This window comes from Mus caroli, chromosome 2 (genome assembly GCF_900094665.2).
Source record: "Mus caroli chromosome 2, CAROLI_EIJ_v1.1, whole genome shotgun sequence".
NCBI lineage: Eukaryota > Metazoa > Chordata > Mammalia > Rodentia > Muridae > Mus > Mus caroli.
Genome location: NC_034571.1, coordinates 143,063,886 through 143,088,983, shown reverse-complemented (window position 1 = coordinate 143,088,983; position 25,098 = coordinate 143,063,886). Strand labels below are relative to the sequence as shown.

The window sequence follows — 25,098 nt, the reverse complement described above, 5'->3', positions numbered from 1 at the left end:
CATGACTCCATATATTACATAGTGATGGAAATATCTATTTTATAGAAACTTTTTCCAAGTCACATTCATTTAAATCATTGCCAGAGCACATATAATCTATGGCAGAGTTAAATAAAATGTGGAACCTGACTGTTTTTCAGGCTCCTGCTAGGTGCTGTAGGAGAGGTGGCATGCAGACCATTCCTCATGGTAGAGATGTTCAATTTAGTTTGGAGAAGTAAAGCCAAACTGTGGGGCTTTTGCAGCATGGGACTTAACAGAACGAGAAAAGGCTGAGTGGGGCAGTTTACTCAAAGGATGGGATGTTGCAGGCACTCAAGGTGTCTTTCCAAAAATGGACAGACCTGGGACTAGTGAGATGGCTCAGCTGGTGAAGGTACTTGTCAACCAACCAAGCCTGAAGATCTGAGTCTTGGGACTCACACTGAAGAGGAAAATTGACATTCTCCTAAATTTTCCTCTGACCTCTACACATATGTTGTGGTGCACATGATTACACACACACACACACACACACAAAAGAAGGCAGGAAGGCAGGAAGGGAGGGAGGGAGGGAGGGAGGGAGGGAAGGAGGGAGGGAGGAAAGAATGTAACAATTTTTATGTGGGCAGATCTGAACACAACCTGATAGATAGACAAGTCAGTGGAAAGGAAGCTTGCTGCATTACCATGACAGTCACTCTCCTGAATCATCAACACAGAATTTTTCTGAAGGAGAGGGCCCACGGTGCCACGATGTCCACGAGGAGGTTGAATGAAGGCTAGTGAATCTGACTTCCACTATCTTAAGTGCACACTCATTAAAAGTGACAGGGAAACTTCTCACCTAGTTTTTGGGAAGAACAGGCATTGTTTCCCTTAGAGCTGAGTTGCAGGTGGCCATGATCAGCCTGATATGAGAACTGGGGTCCTTTGTGAGAAAGAAGAGTATGCATTCTAAACCACTGAGAGAATTCTCTAGTCTCCCACGTGTGGTCTTATAAGCCAGCTATTGTTACCTTCCCGGCTACTTTCCCAGCTAAAATATCACATCTGGTCATTCCTGGAACAGTTTTCCTGCTGAGTATATCCCTGGTATTATGAGCCCAACTTTCCCTCCTCCAGCTTCACTTTTTGACTCATTGGCTCTACCAGCCAGGTTCAGATTCTCCTACTCGCCTTCAGAAGTGTGCAGAACAATTCCAACATCTGCAAAGTGGGTCACAAGCGGGAATAAAGCCCAGTTCTGCAGACGTCTGAGTTGTGTGATTGATTCAGGACAGCTGCATCAGGAGAGAGAGAGAGAGAGAGAGAGAGAGAGCTGAACAGATGGATTTAACAACCCAAGGGAAATCCATTTAATGAATATGAGCCTTAAGGTAAGAGACCTGGATATTCTCATACAATTGTGTTGAAGATGATTAATTGCCTTTAGCATCCATTTTCTTAATTTTTCAGTCATTCTGAATAAAGACTCAGTATTAACCAAGTGTGGTGGCTCACCCCTGGGAAACAGAGAGAGAAGGATCAGGAATTTGTGGCCATCATAGATTTACATTACATAGTGAGACATTATTTCAAAGAAGGCAAACATGCACAAATACTCACAAAAGAATATGTTAATGCATGGCTTATTGATTCTTTTGTTCCTGGATGACATTTAATTAATTCTTTGAGAATTTCATACATTATATTTTTATCGTATTTATTCCCTCTCACCCAGCTCTTCCCAGATCCATCCCATATCTCCCTGCCCACCCAGCTTCAGGTTTGTTTGGTTTTTTAACCCACCAAGACTTAAAACACGTGCCATGCTCCTCATCTAAAAGAAAACATGTCACTTTGTTTTTTATTTGCTAGCCTGTAGTATCTATTTCCCATGTTATAGGATAACTCAGTTTAAACTCTTTTTTATATATTTACATGTATATATTTGGGGGTATTTCTACGATAGTAAGTTCTCATGTTGACCTTCTCAAAAAGTCTTTAGTGCTAATTACTCCTCTCTGTACCCTTTCCTTTTTCCTGCCTGGTATCCCAGGCTGGTCTTGAACTTTCTGTGTAGCTAAGGATGACTTTGAACTTCTGATTCTCCCATCTCCACCTCACAAGTGCTGATATTATAGGCAAGAGCCCCAATGCCTAGCTTATGCATTGTTGAGGGTTAAAGCCATAATTTTGTGCACATGAGGGAAGTACTCTACCAAATGAGCTACATACCTACTTCATTTTCCAATTTGTTGATGCTTAATCCTACTCCTATACCTTGGCAAATACACTAATAATGTGCACTCTAATATACTCTGAACTGGACAAAATGAACCTGCTGTTGTTTAGATTCGGTTTGTCTCTGAAGCCTGAGTATGTCCTCTTGGGGAGGGTCTGCTCTCTCTGGTAGAGAGAAACTGAGACTGGCCACTTCTCAAACCTAAGTTAGTCCTGTCATGTGAGATGTGCTTGCAATGTGGACATGGGTTGTTCCAAGGCTTCATAGGCACCCAATAGGTTACCCATTTGGTGGCATTTAGAGGTGATAGACGAGTTCTGTCCTTGAAATCTCAGTATTTAAGTAGCTGAGGCTAAAAGATTCCAAGTCTCAGGCCAGCCTAGGCCATATAGCGAGGCTCATGTTAAAAAAATAAAACTAAACAAAAATAATTTTTAAAAAAGAAGGACCTAGTTAGTTAGATCTAACTAGTGGTTAAGATCACTGGGGTCACTGCCCTGGAAAGACTGCGATAAAGTTCTTATGGGTTTCTTGTTAATTCTTGGAAGAGTAGGTTGAGATCAGAAACCCTTTTCACCAAGATGGTGCTGCAAGTGAGGAAGGAAGTTCCTGCCCCTCCGAAATCAGAAGCCAAAGTGAAGGAACTGAAAGTCAAGCAGGTTGTGGTGAAAGGCATCCACAGCCACGAAAAGAAGAGCCACAGGTCATTTACCTTCCAGAGGCTGAAGTCCTCGTGGCTCTAGATGCAGCCCAATACCATCTCAAGAGTGCCTCCAGGAGAAATTAGCTTGGCCACTGTGCCAAATTCCAGCACCACCACCCACCCACCCACCCCAAACCCCAGCACAGAGCTGTGAAGAAGACAGGCAACAGCACATTTGTGTTCATTGTGGGTGTGAAAGTAACAAGCTTCGGATCAAACTGGCTATGAAGAAACTCTATGACACCAATGTGGTTAAAGTCAATCCCTTGAGAGGGCCTGATGAGAAGAAGAAGATGTATGCTCTGCCAGCTTCTGTATATGATGATTTGGATGTTGCCAGCACAATTTGGATCACCTAACCCGAGTCCAGCTGGCTAATTCTAACTACACATTTTTTTTTACGATAAATAAAAAGAGATGTTTGACATCAAGTATGTGATAAAGCATGGCCAACCCTAGTCAGGGCCACCTGATCATAGACCCAACTCTTCTCTTTTTTATAACCCAGCTGCAAGTATTTGTATAGTAACAAAAACTGGACTAAGGCAATATCTTAGCTGATCTGTCAGTGTCTCATCCCCATCCCTGCCAGAACTTCCAGCTACTAGGCTATCAAAAAGAGGAAAAAAAAGAAAGAGAGGAGTAGAGAGTGGTGGCAAGTACCTATAATCCTGATAATGAGAAGGTTGGGACAGAAGGACTTCGAGTTCCAGACTAGCCTGGTCCACATAGAAAGACTCTGTCTCACAAAAAAGGAGGAGGAAATGGAGAAGAAGGAGAGGATTGAGGGAGGGAGAGAAAGAAATCACATAGCACAAGGCAACTGGTATCAGGAATACTGAGCAAGAAGGCCAGGTGTGGATATAGGGATAAAGGGAGAGAGGGAGGAAGAGGACAGAGGAAGGGAGGGAAAGAGGGAGGTCGGGAGAGAGGAAGGGAGAGAAGAGGACAAAGGATAGGCAGGACATCATAAGGTCACCTATAGACTGGGAGTGAAAATCAGTGGTAGAGCATATATAACTACATGCACACAGCCCAGAATTCAATCCCCAACTCTGAAACCAAATGTCACTCATATCAAGTGGTGGCAAAATTAGATTTTTTTAAAGTTTTCTTATTAATGATTCCATTCGTTTACATCTCAAATGATATCCCACTTCCCAGTTACCCCTCGGCCACACACCTCCATCCCACATCTGCCCTCCCCTCTCTTTTGTCTGTATGAGAGTGCTTTCCCACCCACCCACACTCTCCTGCCCCACCATTCCAGCATCCCCCTACTCAGGGGCATCAAACCTCCCTGGGACCAAGGGCCTTTCCTCTTGTTGCAGTCAGGCAAGGCCATCCCCTGCTACATATGTATCTGGAGCCATGGATCCGTCCAGGTACACTCCTTGGTTGGTGGTCTAGTTTCTGAGAGAACTGGGTGGTCAGGCCAGACTATGTTGTTCTTCCAATGGGGTTGCAACCCCCCTCCACTCCTCCAGTCCTTCTGCCAGTTCCCCCACCAGGTTCCCTGAGTTCAGTCTGATGGTTGGCTCCAAGCATCCACATCTGCACTGGTCAGTTGCTGGCCAGACCTCCCCAAAAAACTGCTATACATGGTACCTGTCCACAAGTGCCTCTTGACCACAGCAACAGTGTTGGGTTTGGTGTCTGCAGACATAATGGATCACCAGCTGGGGCTGTTCCCCAATTGACCCTTCCTTCATTTTTTGCTCTTGCTCTTCCTTTGGATGGGTGGGTAGCTCCATCCCTCGACCAGGGGTCGTGCCTATCTACTGGAGGTGGTCTCCACAGGTTCTATCTTCCCTTTCTCTGCACATTACGACTAAAGTCAATCCCATTGGGTCCTGGGAGCCTCATGTTTCTCTGGTGTCTGGGACCCTCCAGTGGCTATCCCCAGTTCCTCATCATCCCTGCTACCTGTTTTTATTAGTTTTCCAGACTATCTGTACCTTTTTCACATCTCCAGATTCTGATACTGTGACCCTTACTTCCTCCTTCTCCTTTCTCCCTCCCTGGTCCCCCTCTCCTTCCATCTCCCACAATTGTCCTATTCTACCCTCAATGCAGAACTGAAGCATCCACCCCCTGATCTTCCTTCTATGCTCCATATGGTCTGTAGGTTGTATCATATGCATTGTGAGCTTTTGGGTTAGTATTCACTTATCAGTGAGTACAGACTGTGTGTGTGTTCTTCTGTGTCTGGGTTACATCACTCAGGATGATATTTTTAGTTCCATCCATTTGCCTGTAAATTTCATGAAGTCATTGTTTTTAATCACTGGGTAGTACTCCATTGTGTATATGTACCACATTTTCTGTATCCATTCTTCTGTTGAGGGACATCTGGATTGTTTTCAGCTTCTGGTTATTATAAATAAGGCTTCTATGAACATAGTGGAGCTTGTGTCCTTATTACATGTTGGAACATCTTTTGGTATATTCCCAGGAGTAGTACAGCTGGGCCCTCAGGTAATACTATGTTCAGTTTTCTGAGGAACCACTAGACTAATTTCCATAGTGGTTGTACCAGTTTGTAATCCCACCAACAATGGAGGAGTGTTCCTCTTTCTCTACATCCTAATCAACATCTGCTGTCACCTGAGTTTTTGATCTTAGCCATTCTGATTGGTACTGATGGAATCAAAATTCCAACTCAATTCTTCATAGAGTTAAAAAGAACAATTCTCAAATTCATTTGGAAGAACAAAAAACCTAGGATAGCAAAAACTATTCTCAACAATAAAATTCTTCTGGGAGAATCACTATCCCTGACCTCAAGCTATACTACAGAGCAATAGTGATAAAAACTACATGGTATTTGTACAAAAATAGGCAAGTAGACTAATGGAATAGAATCAAAGATCCATGAATGAACCCACACACCTATGGTCACTTGATCTTTGATAAAGAAGCCAAAAACCATTCAGTGGAAAAAAGACAGCATTTTCAACAAATGGTTCAACTGGTGGTCTGCATGTAGAAGAATGCAAATCAATCCATACCTATTTCCTTGCACAAAGCTCAAGTCCAGGTAGATCAAGGACCTCCACATAAAACCATATAAACCGAATCTAATAGAAGAGAAAGTGGGGAAAAGCCTTGAACACATAGGCATAGGGGGAAAGTTCCTGAACAGAACACCAATGGCTTATGCTCTAAGATCAAGAATCGACAAATGAGACCTCATAAAATTGAAAAAGCTTCTGTAAAGCAAGGGGCACTGTCAATAGAAAAAATGGCAACCCATAGATTGGGAAAAGATATTTACCAACCCTACATCTGATAGAGGGCTAATATCCAAAATATACAAAGAACTCAAGAAGCCAGACTCCAGAGAACCAAATAACCCTATTAAAAAGTGGAGTACAGAGCTAAATAGAGAATTCTCAACTGAGGAATCTCGAGTGACTGAGAAACACTTGAAAAAATGTTCAACATCCTTAGTCATCGGAGAAATGCAAATCAAAATTAGATTTTTTTAAAGGGCTGCTTGCTCAAGAATACCATGAGACATCTGTGGAGGTGCTACCATTTCCTCTTCTATTTCAGTCAGGAACAAGAAGACAAAATACAAAGAATCAAAGAAGTTATATCCACGGAGCAAAAAGACATTTTATTGGTGCTTCTCATTTCATCATATCTTGAGAATATAATGTTAAGAGTGGAAATGTGTATCAGTGGTAGAATACATGCGTAGCAAACTGAAGGCTGCACCTTCCTGTTTGGCACCAGAACAAACAAACAAATAGAAGAGAAGAAAAGCAATATTAGTTCAATGGTTTTACTGAGTAACAATATAAAATGTAAAGAGAGATGTGGCCATGGCACAGTGGATACTTTTTGAAAGAAGTGTAAGTCAGGCTGGGGTGGTGAGCCAACAAGTTAATCAGCATTTGCTGTGCTGCTGAGAATAGATAAGATACTGGCTTGGGCTGCTAAACCCACAGTCTCTAGAGCAGAAACCTTGTTTTCCCAGATCCTTGGTTTTAAAATGATACATTATATCCACAAATGAAAGAGGATCATATTTCCTCCTATGACAATGCAGCTTTTCTTGTTGTGAAGGCAAGTGTAATCTGCCCTTCAAAATGCCTTGCTGGGAATATTTAGAATGTATATCTCTACCTGGAAAGGTAACTTTCTTTATTTGGGAAACCAGGTAGTCTCAGAAACCTGATCCAAATGCCATTCCTTTAGTGATGGGCTGGAGACATGTGTTCTACCATTTATGGTTTTTTTGGGGGGGAGGGGGATGGGAAGTAATTACGTTTAAAAACATACAACCTTCTGGAGGCTGGGAGCCAGTTTAGCTGATAAAAGCGCTTGCTATACAAGGGTACACTCCATGAAGTGCATGCGCTGCTCTACTCCCACCCCCCTGTGTCACTAACGAAATTAGTGCATAACCTTTAAAAGTCAAACAAATGAAATGTTCACAAAAAGAAGACCCACCAGGATGTGATGCTGTTGGGAGGTGCGGACTGGAATCTAGTATCAGGTCTTCTAGTCACTGAGGAGGCATCCCTAAAGGGAATCAGGCACCCCCTGTCTCTCTGTCTCTGACTCTCATTCCAGCTCTGATGTGGTGACTTGCCACAAGCTCAGAAGCAACAACGATAAATTGACCCTGGGTTGAAATCTCTAAAACTGCAAGTCCATAGAAACCCTACTTCCCCTTCTTTATAAGTTTCTTACCTCAGCTATTTGCTATAGGTAGGGGAAATGGAGTAACACGCCCCGCCCCGCTCCTCTCTGGCTAGGAGCCACTGCTGTGATGGCTAATTTGGGTTGCTGGTTTGACTGGATCAATTAGTTCATGTCCCTGCAAAAAGTGTTTTTCACATCTCCATTTCACAGATGAACAAAGTGAAGATCTCCCAGATTGTATAACTGGGTGGCACAAAGTCCAACATCCAGTGAATGGCACTGTGAATCTCATCATCTAGCTCTACGTTCATTCTCTAACAGTACATGGGAAACCCAGAGTATAAGGAGATTTAGAGAATATATAGTCTTTAAAAATATTTCTAAAACTTATTGTGTGAATGTGTGTGTGCATGATGCTTATATGTGTGTGTCCAGAATGACATGTGTCTCAGTGTGTGTGTGTGTGTGTGTGTGTGTGTGTAGTCAGAGGAAAGCTCTGTGGAGTTGATTTTTCTAAGGTTTTTTTTTTTTAATTATATGTATGGGTGCTTTGCCTCTATGTATATCTATGCAACACATGCACTCTTGGTGTCTGAGGAGAAGTCAACACCGGATCCCTTGGAACTAGAGTTACAGATCATTGTGAGCTGCCCTGTGGGTGCTTGGAATTGAACACGGGTCCTCAGGAAGAGCAGCCAGTGTTCTTCACTGCTGAGCCATTTCTCCAGCACCTCCTATCACCTTTACATGTGTTCTGGGATTGAATTTAGGTCATCAGGCTAGCAAGGCAAGTACCTTTACAAACTGAGCCATCTCCCTGGTCCTGATAAAATACACTCTGCACAGTGGTGCCTATGGCACACCACACTTTGGGAACTTTAGGTTATAATCTAGAGGGAAGCAGGGCCCTAGTTATATGCCCCACAGCTACACCTCTACCACAGGGTGTAGGCATGTCATGTCCATCACTGGTTGGGGCAAGTTATGACACATGAAAAGGGATACAGCCCAAGTATATGGTTCATCAGAGTACGGTATGGGATTTTCACTGGTTCCTGGCTGCCTACCACTCTGTGGAATTTTTCCACTTGAAAGTACTTGAGTCTCTTATTTTTTAGTTTAGTTGTTGTTGTTTTTTTGTTTTTTGTTTTTGTTTTTGTTTTTTTTAACACCCTGTCTCCCAGAGCCTTGAAGTCATCCTGCATCCTCCTCTTTCATACCAGCTAGGCCCCTGGCCCAGCTCCGCATGCCTCCAAGCCCCGCCCCTCCAAGCCCCGCCCCCAAGGAGCCCCGCCCCTTCCCTGGGGAGGCCCCGCGAGAACGAGGGGGCGGCGCCCGGAGGCCTTGGGAGCCCAGGGGAGCGCGGCCGCCAGACACAAAGAGCGGCGGAGGGACGCGCGCTGGGGTATCCTACCCGGCTCGCTTTGCACCGGGCTGCCGGAGCCCGCATCCTGAACTCAGCGTTCAGAGAGCGGAGCCTCCCACTCCCCAGGTGAGTAGGGCGTGGGAGAGGGCTGAAGGGAGGGGAGCCGAGCCGAGCGGGGCCGAGGGGGGCCGAGCTGGGCCGAGGAGGGCCGAGCCGGGCCGAAGGGATCCGCATCCTCGTGCAGCGGCCGGTACACAGCGGAGCCGACGCTTGGGATGCAGGCGCGCGCTCGGAAAGCCTCACCAGAGACTCACTGCTCTGCGGCGCCCTCGGACCGGGAGCGGTGGTCCGCACCGAACTCAGCGTGCTGGTGGGGTGCAGCTGCCGCCCCAAACTTTGACGTACTCAGAGAGCGAGTTGCCTGGGCCCACCCTGCTTCCCGCCTTCGTCCTCTTTTTGACGAGGGGAACCGGAGCGGGAGGCGACCCCAGCCTGTGTCTGAGCCCCCTTCTCAGTGCCCCTGGGAAAGCCAGGGACCATGCTTGATTGAGAGCACCTGCTGGCGTTGTTGCCGCGCGTCGGTCCCGCCAGTGACTGGTGAAGTCGTCCTTGCGATCTCTGGTTGTATTATCAGTTTGCACTTAGTTGTTAAAAACTGGGACACCTCTCTCTGGGGCGGAGAAGCCTGTTGCATCTGTGTCAAGGTCATCCCTGCCTGCGCACCATTCTGCTACTTTGTTGTGCACTTGCGAGGCTGGTCCATCCGTAATTGAGAAGCAGTGACCTGGTGTTTGGACTCTAGTTGTCTCAGTCCACAAATTGCACGATGGGAGACCAACTTAAAGTTTCTTAAATACCTAAATTGTCAGGCGCTCTCTGTAGCTCCTTGTATGGAGGGGGAAGAAAAGAGTGATGCCTTCTCTCTCCTCTACAACATTTAGCCGACTTTTAGAACCAGGGAGGAGGTCCAGAAATGGCCCTTGCAGAATGGCACTTGATGCGCAAGGCAGGTAGCAGAGAGGGACCGTGAAGATGGTGTTTGCCTGAGATTTCCAGCTTCTTGACTATGGATTTACTGCTTTTAAAGCAGGGGTGTGTGGGAGAAAAGAAAAAGAGAGAAGAAGGCTGGTCAGTTTATGAACTACTGTGTGCAAGAACAGGTGCGAATGAGAAGGAACGTGCCTGTGGAGTTAGGGCAGTTAGGGCAGCAGCCAGCTTGCCTCTACTGTTCATTTTATGTCATCTGTTAGCGGCTTAAACGACTACAGATCAAACTAGTCTGTAGTCATTTGCCAGACACTAATGTTTTGATGGAAGACAAACCACATATGTGAAGGTGGTCCTAATAGGAACTGAAAATTTCCTATTAGGGGTGTCATCCCTGTAACCTTGTAATGAATCTCTGAGGTCAACAGTCTACTCTAGCTTTATAAGAATTATTGCATCCCGTTAGGTGTAGTGCATGGTATTTACTTTTGGGGGTTCTAGGAATGGAGCCCATGGTCTCAGGTATGCCAGCCTCCTGCTGAACCATTTCCCCAGCCCAGTAACAATAAGAAGGATATGCATCTCTTTCTTGTTTATGTAGAAGACTATGCTTCCGCCAGGGTCTTAGTGTTGCCATTTAGATTGCTTGCTGTAAGGCAATATGCTCTGCTATGCCAGCAGCAGCCTCAAGCATCTCATGTATATGGAGCTTGATAACTGTGTTGCGAGGCCACTCAGGTGATAAACTCTCGCTGTCTAGGTTAGTATATACGCACAAGGTGCTATGAGTGCAGTAATGGAATTGCTGAATGACACTTCATAGTGTGTACCCCCATCATTGACAACGCCCGTCTTCGTATGGTAAAGAAAAGTAGAAACTCTGTTACATAAAATGGAGATTCAGTAAAATACTGCATCTTTTTTTTCAGTGTGAGAAAATAGTAAGCTTTCTCCAAAAACTGGAACTTCAGATAAGATGTAACAATACTGACTTAGAAAAAAAAGAACACTCTATAAAGAAAAAGTTAGGATTTACCTTTTAAAAACTAATATAAACGAATAGAAAATGGGCTTTCTTGAACTCATTTTATGTTGCAATTTGAAGACATAGCTAGGTCCATGCTAAGACATAATGGGCTCTGGTCATTTGCTGACAGCCGGGTATAAATTTCCTAGAATTTGCATCTTTAGGAATGGCAGCAGAATTCTCATGGTAAACTTGGGGGTTTGGATGTTATTTGATGGGTGGTCCTCTCTAAATTTTCAAGATAATCCATGTGACATTTGTGCCTCCTTCCTAAAGTGGATACCTGCCCTTGAGTAATGTCATGGCTAGGCAGCTGTTAGGTACCTCTCCTCTGCCTGGCTGAGTAACGATCAGAAAGCAGGATATAAACTCTGGGGCAGTGTGCAGGCCTCACGCCTGAACTGGAGACAGAGTTTCCTTTGGTGTGCTTTGCTTTGTTCCTTTTCTGCTTATCCCTAATTGAGTGTCCGTGACTCTAGGTTTGGGTTTAAGGCAGTCCTTGGCTTCAGTAATGAATTAGAAATTCAGGCTCCGTGCCAGAAATTTTGTTACTCACAGCAGGAGGCCAAAACTTTGGATTGGACTCTCCCTGGAGCTGTTGGAAGGTGACCTCAGTAGCAGGCTTGGCTCCTCCAACCCCCATCCTCCTGGGTGACCCTGAGCCTGCTGGATTCTGACAGTTCTGTTTGAACCAACAGAGGTCTTTAAGGAACTGATGAGCCGTGTGGAGTAAATCTCCGTTCATGGATCCTATGTCTAGCACGGCACTTCCCCTTGTCTCTAGTAAGACTTAAGTATTGGAGAAAGCACATGAGGCTTCTTGTTTCCCAAAGGCTGGATGGAGCATGCTCTCCCTTGTGTGCAAGTCATGTTTGGTTTCTGGAAGAAACCAGAGCCCTACACATAATTTTGATTGCTCAAGTTTGGAAAAAATGTTGGCGTGTATTGCAGGGAATTTTGTGTGTGTGTGTGTGTGTGTGTGTGTGTGTGTGTGTGCATTGTTTTGTATCTCTTTAGAGAAAAGCAGTGTTTTCTTTTTTTGTGTGTTGTGATACAGTCTCTGATATCCCAGTTACCTTATCTGGGTCTGCTTCATGTAGTAAGTAATGGTTTTGGTGTGTTGGAGCTTCCCTGAGGGGGTAACTGTCTATTAGGGAAATCAAAAAGCTCTGGGTTTTTAAGTCTCAAAGAGTTTTACACATGCAGATATTTGTCAGTTAAGATGTTCTAGCTGCCAGGAATGGGAAACATAGTTTAGTACAGGGTTAACAAATGGGGAGGTGACAAGAAGACTTCAAGGTGTCAGCTGTGGCTGAGGTTCCTTTGGTCATTTACTTGCTCCTCTCTGTGTAACATTATGTAGGGTAGACTGTGAATGTGTGTCACCTCAGAGTTCTCACAGAATGTGAGTGTTGACAGTGTGTGCAGAAATCCCCACTGTTGCTTCCCAGGCCCCCTGCCCATGTTTCCATCTGAAAACTGCCCTATAGAGATGGTTCCTCCTTGATCCAGCTGTGTACCGTAAACTCTGTTTCCTTATTTATCTTTATGTATAACCCCACCTCCTTGTGCAGCTGTATGCTATAGTCCCACTCAACTCACTCCAATAAACAAACATGCAGAACTTCTGGGGTGCTGATATTTCTCTAGCAGAGAGCCCAGATCCCTCCATCCAGCTTTCTGTCTGTGTCTGTTTGTTTTTATCTCATTCCCTTGCCGCCTCAGTCAAGTCCCTGGAGCTGTACATGAATGTGGCACTAATTGGTCTTAGTAGGTTAGCAAACAAAAAGACATTAAGTAGGGAAGATTTGGAAGACATTGGAAGGGAGAAGTGGAAGGTGGGCCTGGTCAGTTTCATTCTATACGTGTACAGAATCCTCAAAATTAAAGAAATTAAAATTTGAAAGCATTTGCCTACTATTTACAGTGATTTAGAGTCTATTGTATTCTTCCTTATTCAAAGATATCCTTAGCATTGCATTTCTGAATTTGGGATGAACCATAAAATTGATACTATCTTTGCATCCATCGTGTTTGATACTGTTTTTCTTTATCATTTGTCTTAGAATCAATGGCCTCTTAGGTTTTGTGTCTTTCTCTGGTTCCAGTGTCTGAAGAGGAGGGGAAGATGGCAGTCCCCTGAGTAGCTTCAGGTGCAAACATTTCTGTCTCTCATACCAACATCCATGTGCCAGACTGCTCGCCTGCTTTTGGCTGTGTTCACACTTTACTTTGAACATACGGATACTCTAGACCAGATTTCTGCCTTCACCCCCACACTTGAGTCCAGACTTCCTGGCCTGGGAGCAGAAAGGAGCAGAAAGCTGGTTTTCTGTCAAAGCTGGCTTCAGAAGGTTCAAGGGCAGAAGCTGAACCTCTAGTCCCCAGTGGAAAGAGGAGACTGACCTTAAAGTGGCTGCGGTAGAGGTGGGGACGAGGCATTTGACTGGCCATGCTGCTGTATAGGTTTGCAAAAGGACGGGGTCATGTCCTAAGACATGCTTTGGCAGGTGACTTGATAGCTGTACAGCCACCACAGAGAGTAGGTAAACAAACGAACCATCTGTGGTGCCACTGGGATCCGTGTTGAAGATGCAGTTTTACTTAGCTAGGTCCTCCAGCCTCAGCCTCCTGTGCTGAGATCACAGGCAAGGACCATCAGGCCCAACATCTTCATGGAGCAGTGATGGTGCTAGTTTGGTTCAGCTCATTTCATGAAATAAGGAGAATCCACCCGCCTGTGCCTCTCTTGCCTTATCTCTCAAGGGGAAAGTTTCCAAGATAACGGATGAGGCAGCCGAAAAGTTGTAAAGTGCTGACTGTCTGTGACTTACAGTGGGAGTGAGTGTTTTGAGCATACTCTACAGTTAGCGTCATAGAATAGCAGAGCATATTAGGCCGGCTATACGTGCTTCCCTCTGGACGGGTATGAGCCTGAGCTGTTCTGCTTCCTGGAGGTCAGCTCTTCCATCACGGTCCTTTTCTGTACTTGGTTACTGGTTCTGGTGATTTTTTTTTCACTGAATGAATTTGTTTTCACTGGGTAATTTATTCCTGGCCCCAAGGAACAGGTACCTTGTGTAGTATTTACAATATCCCTAAGGTGCTCCGCTGTCTCCTGCTGGGCCTTCTGTCAGTGTAGTGCTAGAAACTTCTGTAGTCTCTTTAGATGATGAGGCCCTCCGTGAGTCACTCCGAAATGTTTCCAGCCCAAGTCTCATTTTCACTGGTTCTGGATTCCTGCTTGACTAAGAGGAAACTCCGCATCAGCCCCAGATTATAACTTTTTAGGTTATTGTGTTTGGCATGTCCTTTCAGCCGAGGAATCCAGTGATCGCCTCTGCCTGGTGCCTTGTCTGGTTGTGTTTATCGGCATGTAGGATGACTAACTGGGGGAACTCTGAATCCCTTTGGAACCTTCCAGTTGTTGGCGTTGACTCTCACAGCAGGCCCCAGTCTTTAGAAGTACGAATCCAAAATATTAGTTCTGCTCGGATTCTTTGGACTGTTTGTGCAAGCAAAATGATCAACAGTGTATGCTATGCCTCAGGCTCCCAATTGCATGGCTGGAATTTCAGATAGGAAGTTAGAAAAACTACTTGAAGACTGTGTGAATGTGAATATTCCTGGGGTTTTCTGATTAGATTTTATAGGCTATGCTATTTTCTTCTCTTATTTCCTTTCTACATAACTAATGTGAAACAAATTTACACCCAAGTTCTGGTGAAGAGAAAGCATCTTAGTGGGTTTTTGTTGTTGTTGTTGTTTTGGTTTGGTTTTTTGGTTTTTTATGAGTAGAGTGAGGTGTGAGGTGCTTGCTTGAAACTTTTCTTCTTAATTTGGAGGACTGTTGACATTAATATTCTTTCCCTGTAGTTAGGGGTACTAAAACAGATTCTTCTATGATATTAAGACTTCCTATTTGGTAGGGAAATAAAAGAGATAATATTCCAATATATTTTGGATATGAAGTCCCTGCACTTAATAGAAACTTTGTTTCCAGACAGGGTTTCTTTGTATATCCCTAGCTGTCCTGGAACTAGCTCTGTAGACCAGGCTGGCCTTAAACTCAGCTATCTGCCTGCCTCTGCCTCCCGAGTACTGGGATTAAAGGCATGCACCACCACTGCTGGGCTCATAGAAATATTTTTAATTTAAAATGTTATTTTATGTGCTTGGGTGTTTTGCCTGCATACACATGTCTGTGCACCAGTCTTGTGCCCAGCGCTGTGGAGGCCAAAAACAGGCACTAAATCCTTTTGGAACTTGAGTTAGGAGTTGTTAGTGAGTTGTGAGCCACCATGTGGATGTTGTGAATAGAATCTTGGTCCTCTGGAAGAGCAGCCAGCACTCTTAACTGCTGAGCCATTTCTCCAACTCTGAAACATTTATTTAGGTACTAAACATTCCTAATGTGTGTGTACTGTTGGTAGGAATGAGGAAATATTTTTTTAATGTTTGTTTTATAACTGGAGTTAGAACTCATTTAATCAGCTCTATATCCTTATAACCAAGACCCTTGTTTCTTGCCACTGGAAAAAGCCAACCACCGGAGGGATCAGTTATTTGGGCAAAGAAAAAGACTTATTTGGAAAGCTAGTATGCTCTTTAGTTTTATGTCAACTTGACGTAAGCTAGAGTTATCTGAAAAGAGGAAACCTTAATTGAGAAAATGTCTCCATAAGATCCAATTTTAAGGCATTTTCTTAATTTGTGATTGATTGGGGGAGGGCCCAGCCCATATGGATGGAGCCATTCCTGAGCTAGTGGTCTTGGGTTCTATATGAAAGCAGGCTGAGCAAGCCATGGAGAGCAAGCCAGTAAGCAGAACCCCTCCATAGCCTGGGCATCAGCTTCTGGCTCCAGGGTCCTGGCCTATTTGCATTTCTGCCCCAACTTCCTTCAATTTGGAAGTGTAAGCCTAATAAACCCTTTCTTCCCCAACTTGCTTTTGGTCGTGATTTTATCACAGCAATAGAAACCCTAACTAGGACAGCCATTGTGGAGCCTGTGGCCAACAAAGACCACCTTGCTGAGGTGTTATGGGTAGATGCAAGGTCTGCAAAGGGAGCCAGGAAGGTAGGTTAACACGAGGGTGCTTAGAAACGTTGGGAGGTCTGCTTTTCTGATACAAGGCAACGCTGTTTTCTCTAAGCTACTGAGGCTTCCCAGCTCTGTGAATCTAAAGAAAAGTTTCTTTAGATTAGAAAGTTCTAGAACTCACATCTTTTTTAGCTTCTTTTCTCTGGATTGGCTCCAGTGCAGTTACATGTGAGTGAGGCCCTAGGAGGAGGAGGACATGGGGTGTCCTGCCCTACCTGTCGCTTTACTCCCTTAGAACAGAGTTTCTCACTGAATCTGGAGCTCACTGGTGGCTTTTGGTTTATTCCTAGCTTGACTGGCTGGCCAGTGAACCCCAGAACTGTGTCTGTGCTTTTAGGCCACACCTTTTTTATTTTTATTTATTTATTTATATTTATTTATTTATTTATTTTTAGCAGAGCTAAGTCTCTTACCCACTGAAGCATCTTTCCGGCCTGCTAACAACTGTTCAGACAGCTAGAGGGTTTGCTCTGCCACAGCATTGGGCAATTTGCTTGTGTCTGCCTGCCGCATTTTCTTCACCTGTCAGTTGGCCACAGTCATGATGCCTCCCCTGTAAGACTCCATCCATCAGTGCTTAGGAATGTACTCAGGATCTTCCTCCATAAAAAATGTTAGTTTTGTTTATGAAAATATTCTGCCAGATTTCAGTCATGTGTTGAGGGGCGATCCCAGGACCTGCATGCCGTGAGGCAAGATTTCAGAAAGCCTCCCAGGCCCCATCCTGTTTTTCTCCCTCAACCTTTAAGGTCACTTAACTAAAACAAAACAAAACAATCCACTCAGAAGAGCAAGATGTGTAGAAACATAGGTCATATAGGGAAAAGGCTCTATTAGCATTGGTGTTTTGGGCCTCTGAAATTAACTCTTTAGTCTTGAGGCTTCTTCTTTTTTTAGATTAAAAAAAATGTTTCAAGTGTGTGGGTATTTTGCCTGCATGCATGTCTGTGAACCACATGCGTGCATTGCCTGTGGAAGCCATAAGAGGGCATCAGATGCCCAACACTGGAGTCAGGGACAGTTGTAAACTGCTATGTGGATCCTGGGATTGAACCTGGAAGAGCAGTCAATGCTGCTGGCTGCTATGCCATCTCTTCAGCTCTGGGGCTCTTCTTTTTTTTAATTATATATTTTTAAGATTAGAATTGCCTCATTTCTCCCTTTTCTTTGTTTTCTCCAAACACTCCAGTGCAACTCCCCTCTTGCTCTCTTTCAAATGATGGCCTCTTTTGCTTTAACTATTTAAATTTATTTTATTTATTTATTTATCATTGTTGGACATATACACCTCTGTGTGTGTGCACATCTGTGCACACATGCCTTAGATCTCTTTCCATATTCTCAAGACTGGGCAGCCTCTCCCCTTATGAAGTGAAGTCCCTGCCTCCGCCTCCTCCATCTCCATGCTGTTGCTAAGCAGTCAGGCGAGGTTTTAGTTGCAGACACTTGGCTTTCAGTTTGGAACTTCCATCTGGTCCTTTCAAAATGGTTTCTCTGCTAAGGTTCCTGGTCTTAGCAGAGAAAGGTTCACACGCAGAACCTGTCTTCCACACCCCTGAGTGGTCACAGTGGCAGACAGGGGCTGAAAACCACTCTGTCCGACCTCTGGATCTTCTAGGGGTGTTCTCTGGATGTATTTTTCTTGAGAGTGCTTTTTGGGATTTTGGTTTGGTCTGGTCTGTTTGTTGACTTAATTTCTGTGGCAGATTTTGAATTATGTCTTGAATTGTGAAATGCACCATGTAGATGTTGTAGGTTCTCTTAGAATTTCTTGAAGCACACTGATTTTTCATTTCCTCGGGAAGGTGGCCTCGGGCTGGAAACTGCATACTGTGCAGTAGCTCACATTCGTTTCAGGTTTTATCCTCAGCTGAGTGTTGGGAGCTGCTCCAGGTAGGCAGGGTTTAGGACCATCTAAAGATAGATACAAAATTTATATACAGGATTTGTAAGTCTTTCTCTTTGTGGATCTCAAGATTTTAGTATTTTCTTATTTTCAGTTGCTGTGTTTATCTGTTGGTCTAAGTTATTATAAGAGAGTGCTTGAAGCCCTTTTTGTTTGTTTGTTTTGTTTTTGTTTTTGTTTTTTAATAGTTGTCTTGATAGGAACTATACAGGAGTACCAATAGAATCAACTAGCCGATACCCTTCGGGTCTCTCAGTGTCTGAACTACTAGCAAAAGAGCATACGCAGGCTGGACCTAGGGCTCCCTGCACATAGCAGATGTGCAGCTGGGTCTTCATGTGGGCTGTCCCTAAAGCTGTTGCCTGTCTGTGGACATTGTTCCCCTAACTCAGCTATCTTGTTTGGCCTCAGTGGGAGAAGAAGAGCATGGTGGCTAGAGGCCTTCTGTGTAGCGTAAGTGTTTCTGCTTGGATGGAAGGTAACCTGGGACTCAGAAGCTCAGGAACCACACAGCTCTGAGGTGGGACAGTGTACCAAGGGAAGGGTCTCCTGAAACCTCGGGGACCCAGGAAACATAGAGCTCTAAGAGGAAGCCTCCTCAGCAGAAACACTGCAGCTCCCAGGGGAGAGACTCCCCTGCTGAGCTGAGGAGCTCAGGAGCCTCAGCCCCTCTCCTCCTCTTCACGGCTTCTCTTCACTGTTGGTTTTCTTCTCACCGAATAGAGTCACAGAAGGCAAGGAATCTCAGGAAAGAGAGTGAGTGGAGGGTCCAGGGATGGCTGCCTTCTGCTTTCAGGTCATGAACATCAAGGAACTTGGCAAAGGGGTGGTGTTTACCATATAGGATTCGTGAGGGGGCGGAGCTTCTCAGGGCAGAGATTTCCAGAGAGAGGATTTTCAAGTCCTGAGCTTGGAGAGGTTGGTGAGGGGAGGCTCAGGGATTGGTAGGTTTTCCTGCTCAGAGATTGGTGGCTTTCTCTCACACACACACACACACACACACACACACACCTTTTCCCTGCATCTGGCCCATGGGTTAGGGTGTGAAGTCCTTTCAGGCAGCAGCTGGCTTTTGCTGAGACACCATCTCTGTGGGGCTGCTGGGGAGACTGGAAGGGAGCTGCTGCCACTGTAGGCAACTCCTGTGGGGCGGTGGTTTCACAAAAGCTATGGGCTAAGGCAGGAAAGAAGGGGTTGCCTCATGCTGCCAAGGCAGAGGCAGGAAAGGTGTCTGTCTCTGTGGACTGCTCTGAGGCGAGAAAGGAGATGTACCACCACAGACAGCCTTGGACGCTGCAGAGCTGCAGAGATCTGCCCTTTAACTGGAGCCGCTGTTTTGGGCAGCTCCTGTGTGGGGCAGTGGGCCATGCCACCAGACAGAACTGGTAAGGTTGTAGCAAGCTGTGAACCCAAATAAATGTCATAATTGAGAACAGCAGGAGTGCAGACTAGCTCCCAGCCAGGTTCCTGTCCTGGTGCACGTGACCACAACACCCCACCAAGAGGACCATGACAGTCACGTAGCATGAAAACCTAGAATTCTCCATGCCAGTGAGGTATCTAGATAGGCCCGGAGGGTTTAGCCAATGAGCTTCCCTTTCAGCAAAGGTATTTAATCTCTGATTTATCCTCATCTGCCATGAAGAAAACAGTTTGGACAAGCAAGGACCGTCTCCTCCATCAAGAACCGCCTCAGGAGGTGGTGCCCTTCTATACTTCTGGCACTCACTCAGAGCTAAGCTGGATTCCACACATGTCCTGGGCTCATCCCAAGCCCAGGCTTCCATTCCAAGCTCCTCATGGTTCCTGGCAGAGGATGGGAACCACCTTTCTCAATTCCTGATGGTTCCCAGCGACATCTGGGTGCACAGGAGTCTGAGAACCACAGACTCCATCCCAACCCCTGCTGTTTTCACCCAGAGAAACATGGGCAGGGACCCCTATCTTAGACTGGGTTTTGCCTTCACTGAGTGGTATGTCAGAGGCCTGGCACCCACCCCAGCAGCAAGGAAGAAATACAGCCTAAGCCCCTTCGTTTCTCCTCCCCTGAGTGGCCCACAGGTGGCATTCTGACACCCCAGCAGCAAGGAAGAAGCTCTAAAGACTCCTGTGGGGCATTGTACTGCAGCAGCCATAAGCTGGGTGGCAAGGAGGGGCCTGTGGCTGCTTTGACAGCTTTTATGGTGCAGAGGCTATTGTGGTGCACCTCTTAGGGACTATATGTAAGAAATGGGGTCACAGCTGTCTCGTTTTACTGCTTTGTGTTGCAGCTCTCAAAACCATCTGTACTAGGATACTCCTACCTCTTCCCACCTACTTAGAACTGTCCCACGACATGCTTTTAAAGGTCTCTGGGAAGCATAGAGCTGGAGACATATCCTCCATTGTGCCATCATCCCTCAGCAGCCAGCCACATCTACCTTCCAGAGTCCTGCATGGGTCCAGCTGATGGTCGAGATGAGTGTTATTACTGTTGTTGTTGAGGAAGGAAGGGCTATAACCTCTACCTGCCTGATGAGAGGAGGGCCAGAATCTCAGGCGACAAGCTGCAAGCCTTTGTATGCCTGGTGATGCAGAGGCCAGCAGAGAGCATTGGATCCCTTAGAACTAGCCACAGATGGCTGAAATCCTCCGTATGAGTGCTGGGAGCTGAACCCAGGTCCTCGGCAAAAGCAGCCAGTGACTTTAACTGCTGAATCATGTCCCCTGCTTTGCTGTCCCCTCCCCCACTTTTGAAACAGGGTTTTTCTTGTCTTGAAGTTACAGGTCTTCTGCCCCCAACTCCCAAGTGCAGGGATTATAGGTATTATACACCCAAGACTGGTTTTCTATCAGTATTCTGGCTGCTGTGAAGGTGGGGACCCCTCGGTGCCCTGTGACCATTTGTCACTTCCAGAATCCTCCAACTTTGTCCAGTGTGAAGGCTAATACTTCTGATATGTTCCAGGAGTTAGTTTCCTAATGGCTTTGCCAGCTGTTCCATTGCTCTCTTGCCCAGTGTTCACCCTCATTTCCATCAGATCCTAGAAATGAGCCTTCCTAGCTAGGTGAGACATTATAACCTTTAATAATAATATATATCCCCAACATGGACAAAATCTGATGGTTGGCCAATGGGGGAAACGGAATCAGAATTCCTGGAAAAGAGTTGTGTCTGCAAAGCTGACTGACTGAGTAGAACTCCAGTGTTATACTGAGGTTGTGATGTACAAGTCCAGAGCCTAATTATAATTTATCTCAAGCTTTCTTGAAGCCTCTGAGTAGCCATTCCTTGCCTCCTTTAATCAGACCTAACATCCTGTGACTAACATAAAATGCATTCTGGGAATGCATTAGCTTAACAAACCCTAATCTTCCACCAATAAAAGGGCTAAGAGTGTTGACATCCAAGGTCTATTTCAGAGTCCTTTCTATCTTGCTATGACCTGCCTACCTTATGCGTCCACCAATGTATTTTCAAAAATGTCTTGATTTATGGCTTTTTTGTTCTCTTACTGAAAAATTTGTAAGTTGATGCTTCATCAGAATATGGTATTTGGGGAGACCCAAATCTGTATTCCTAGGACATGATCATTCACCTTTGGCCATAGAATAAACCATGGCTTTTATTCCTTTGAGATGAGAACTGTTGCTTTCATTGATACCGGAGTCTTCATCTGTGAAACTGTCACTTTGACTAGATTATAACCCACTATGGTTTTAAAAGGTATTCAATATTTTGTGTGGGTTTCATAAAACTTTATAGAAGATTGAAATTTTCTTTGGTCAGACACTGATTTGCATTGTGCAAAATTTGTGATAGAATTCAAAATAAATTTAGACATGTATCTATCAATTTTATGACATGTTAAAACATGTATGTGGATTGTATGGGACTGAAGTGTCTGAGTAAACTTTTCTTTTCAAGGCTCTGTGACTTAGCATGTTGCCAAGGCTGGTCTTGAACTTCTGCAAATAAGTGGTTCTTCCACACTTGCCTTCCAGGAAGCTATGATTATGGGATATGCTTGGATGATTAACCTTTGAATTACAATTATGAAGGAAAAAATCAAATATAATAATCTTCATTACACCGTGCTTTGTGATTTCCAAGAGAAATATCACTTTCTAAGGGAACCCCTATAAATATTGGGGCCAGAAAATGTCTTAAAGCCATTTGAAAGACATTTTACCATCTTCAAAGGACACCTCAAACACTGCATCATAGAGTAATAACCATTGCTTTTGCCAAGGATGCCACAGTGGGACCTCTTGGACATGTTGTCAGTGTGTCTTTTCTTACTCTGGGCGGTGGTTATGAGTGTGTTTGCTTTATAAACACCCCCTGAGTAAACATACCCATCTGATAATGCTGGACTCCTGCCCCGCTGAGCTCTGCCTGGGAAATTCACCCCTGCTTTCCTAAAGCACTTGCTGCAGTCTGCCGGGGCTGCTCCTGGGAGTTGTTTATGAAGTCTTTGCATCTTCCAGGGACTGGACATTTGACTGTCCCACACATGGGAGAGTCTCCCTCAGTGTTTTTGCTCAGACCTTCCTGTTTCAAGGCAGGATATGCTGGACTCAGAAGCACCATGGGTAAGATCAGAGCCCTATCTTGTCCATGTGTGTCTGTGAGAGGCTCACCCTTCTCACTGCCAACTGATGGGAAAAACCTATCATAGACCATGTTCCCCACCCAGGTTCTTGGGAGTTAATTGCCTGTGTTTGTCTTAAAAAAAAATAAAAAGTTACCAGACTCTAGTTCAGGCAGCTGCTGACCTAGCTTATTTATTTTAGGCAAACTCCTATCTCCTCTGGACTTTGGAAGAAACTATTTGTTTTGCTATGGGAAATGATTTTTTCTCTTGCTTTCTCTTCTTTCTCTCTTCTCTTTCTTTCTTTTTTTTCTGTCTTTCCGTCTTTCTTTCTTTCATCCTTTCTCTCTCTCTCTTTCTTTCTTTCTTTCTTTCTTTCTTTCTTTCTTTCTTTCTTTCTTTCTTTCTTTCTTATTTTTTGAGATAGGGTCTCACGTAGCCCAAGTTGACCTCAAACTTTCTGTATAGTCAACAATAACCTTGAACTTCTGATCTTCTGCCACCACCTAGTAAGTGCTGGCATTACAGCATGTGCTACCAATATCATACCCAGTTTATGGGCTGCTGGGGATTGAACCTGAGGCCTCATACATGCTAGGGAACAGTCTAGACTATTGAGCCACATCCACAACCCCTCCTTATTTCTTTATAATTGTCTTTAATAGTTGTATTGGCTGGTTTTGGGTGTCAACTTGACACAGGCTGGAGTTATCACAGAGAAAGGAGCTTCAGTTGAGGAGATGCCTCCACGAGATCCAGCTGTAAGGCATTTTCTCAATTAGTGTTCAAGGGGGAAAGGCCCCTTGTGGGTGGGACTATCTCTGGGCTGGTAGTCTTGGGTTCTATAAGAGAGCAGGCTGAGCAAGCCAGGGGAAGCAAGCCAGTAAAGAACATCCCTCCATGGCTTCTGCATCAGCTCCTGCTTTCTGACCTGCTTGAGTTCCAGTCCTGCATCCTTTGGTGATCAACAACAGTACAGAAATGTAAGCCAAATAAACCCTTTCCTCCCCAACTTGCTTCTTGATCATGATGTTTGTGCAGGAATAGAAACCCTGACTAAGACAATAGTGAAGGAAGTCAGAGAGATAGCAAAGCACGAAGGAGAGAGGACACCAATGGGTGCTCCTGAGTGTCCCCAGCCCTGACAGAGAACCCTGCCAGCCAGTACATGGCTCTATTTAAGGCCACTTAAAGATTCTCATTAAAAAAACAAAAAAAAAAAAAAAAAGAAAAAAAAATCTCATAGCCAGGCAGTGGTGGCACACACCTTTAACCCCAGCAATTGGGAGGCAGAGGCAGGCAGATTTCTGAGTTCAAGGCCAGTCTGGTTTACAGAGTGAGTTCCAGGACAGCCAGGGCTACACAAAGAAACCCTGTCTCAAACAAAACAAAACCAAAACCAAAACCAGAAAACAAAAAAAAAAAATTCGTAGGAACTAGCTTTCAGTATAGTGGGGTTTGGAATGGAAAGGCTGGTAAAAAGAGAGGCTAAGTCAATGTGTAAGATTCCTGAGACACTGGGGACCTTGCTGGTGCAGGGCTGGCTCTCCTGAGTGTCATTGATTGTAGCCAGACTCTGCTCATCCAAGCTCATCACACAGCAGGAGTTGTTGATCTTAACAAGTGAGCAGAGCTCTATCCAAGTTACCATCAGAGCTGCAAAAATGGCCTTTGTATTAGTGTACACCTGCTTTAATTCCAGCCCTCAGTAGGATCATTACAAGTTCAAGGCCAGTTAGGGCCATGTAAGACCTAGTCTCAATAATGGCACACAAACCATAAACCAAACAAACAGCTGTAACAGAAAATAACAGCTATTCCTTTTGTCTCCTTTTCCTGCTGGCTATTGCCCCTATTTTTCTCTCTGGAGGCAGCTCTGGGTTTTGTATCAGGGTATTATTGGCTTCATAAAAGCAATTTGGTAGCTTTTCTTTTTCTTTGTAGAATTATTTTGACTTGGTAGACTCCTGCAATCTATCTAGTCTGGAACTTTAAAATATTTTACTAGTGGGCAATTCTCACTACTGGATGTAGAACTATTGAAATTATTAATTTCAACTTGATTTAATTTTGGTGTCAAGTGTGTCTAGAAATGCATCAATTTCTTTTAGATTTTTCAGTTTGGTGGACTATGTCCTGTGACATTCTGAACTCCACTGATATTTGTTGTAGTATCTCTATTGACCTCTGATTTTATTGAATCTTCTCTCTGATTTAGTTAGTTGGCTTAAGAGTGTGTTTTGTTCATCATGCAACTCACTGTTGCATTAATTATTTGTATTGTATCTATACTATTTCTGCCCAGATTTTCTTTCTCCTCATCTACTGCTTCTGTGTCTGACATGTTCTCATGATGTGTCATCAAGTTATTTCTGTTAGATCTGATTTTTTTTAATGTAGACACAGCTATAACACCCCTCTCTTCATCATATCCCATAGGCATTTAAAAAATTTTGTAATTGGGCCGGGTGTGGCGCGGCACGCCTTTAATCCCAGCACTCAGGAGGCAGAGGCAGGCGGATTTCTGAGTTCGAGGCCAGCCTGGTCTACAAAGTGAGCTCCAGGACAGC

At 44.7% G+C, this 25,098-nt stretch overlaps 1 protein-coding gene across 2 annotated transcripts in view; it reads left to right on the top strand.

Moving 5' to 3' along the window:
- Nucleotides 1-8,889: 8,889 nt before the first annotated feature.
- Ninl (ninein like) overlaps nucleotides 8,890-25,098 on the top strand; it is a 76,242-nt gene continuing 60,033 nt past the window's right edge. Inside the window, exon 1 of one of the 2 annotated variants that reach the window (XM_021156253.1) lies at nucleotides 8,890-9,057. Coding sequence is in view for 1 of the 2 variants with exons in the window: in XM_029473962.1 (XP_029329822.1) it covers nucleotides 22,403-22,529 (127 nt within the window). In the remaining variant the exon portion in view is untranslated. Of the gene's footprint in view, nucleotides 9,058-22,159; nucleotides 22,530-25,098 lie in introns of those variants that run through there. The other variant, XM_029473962.1, reaches the window with a different exon arrangement.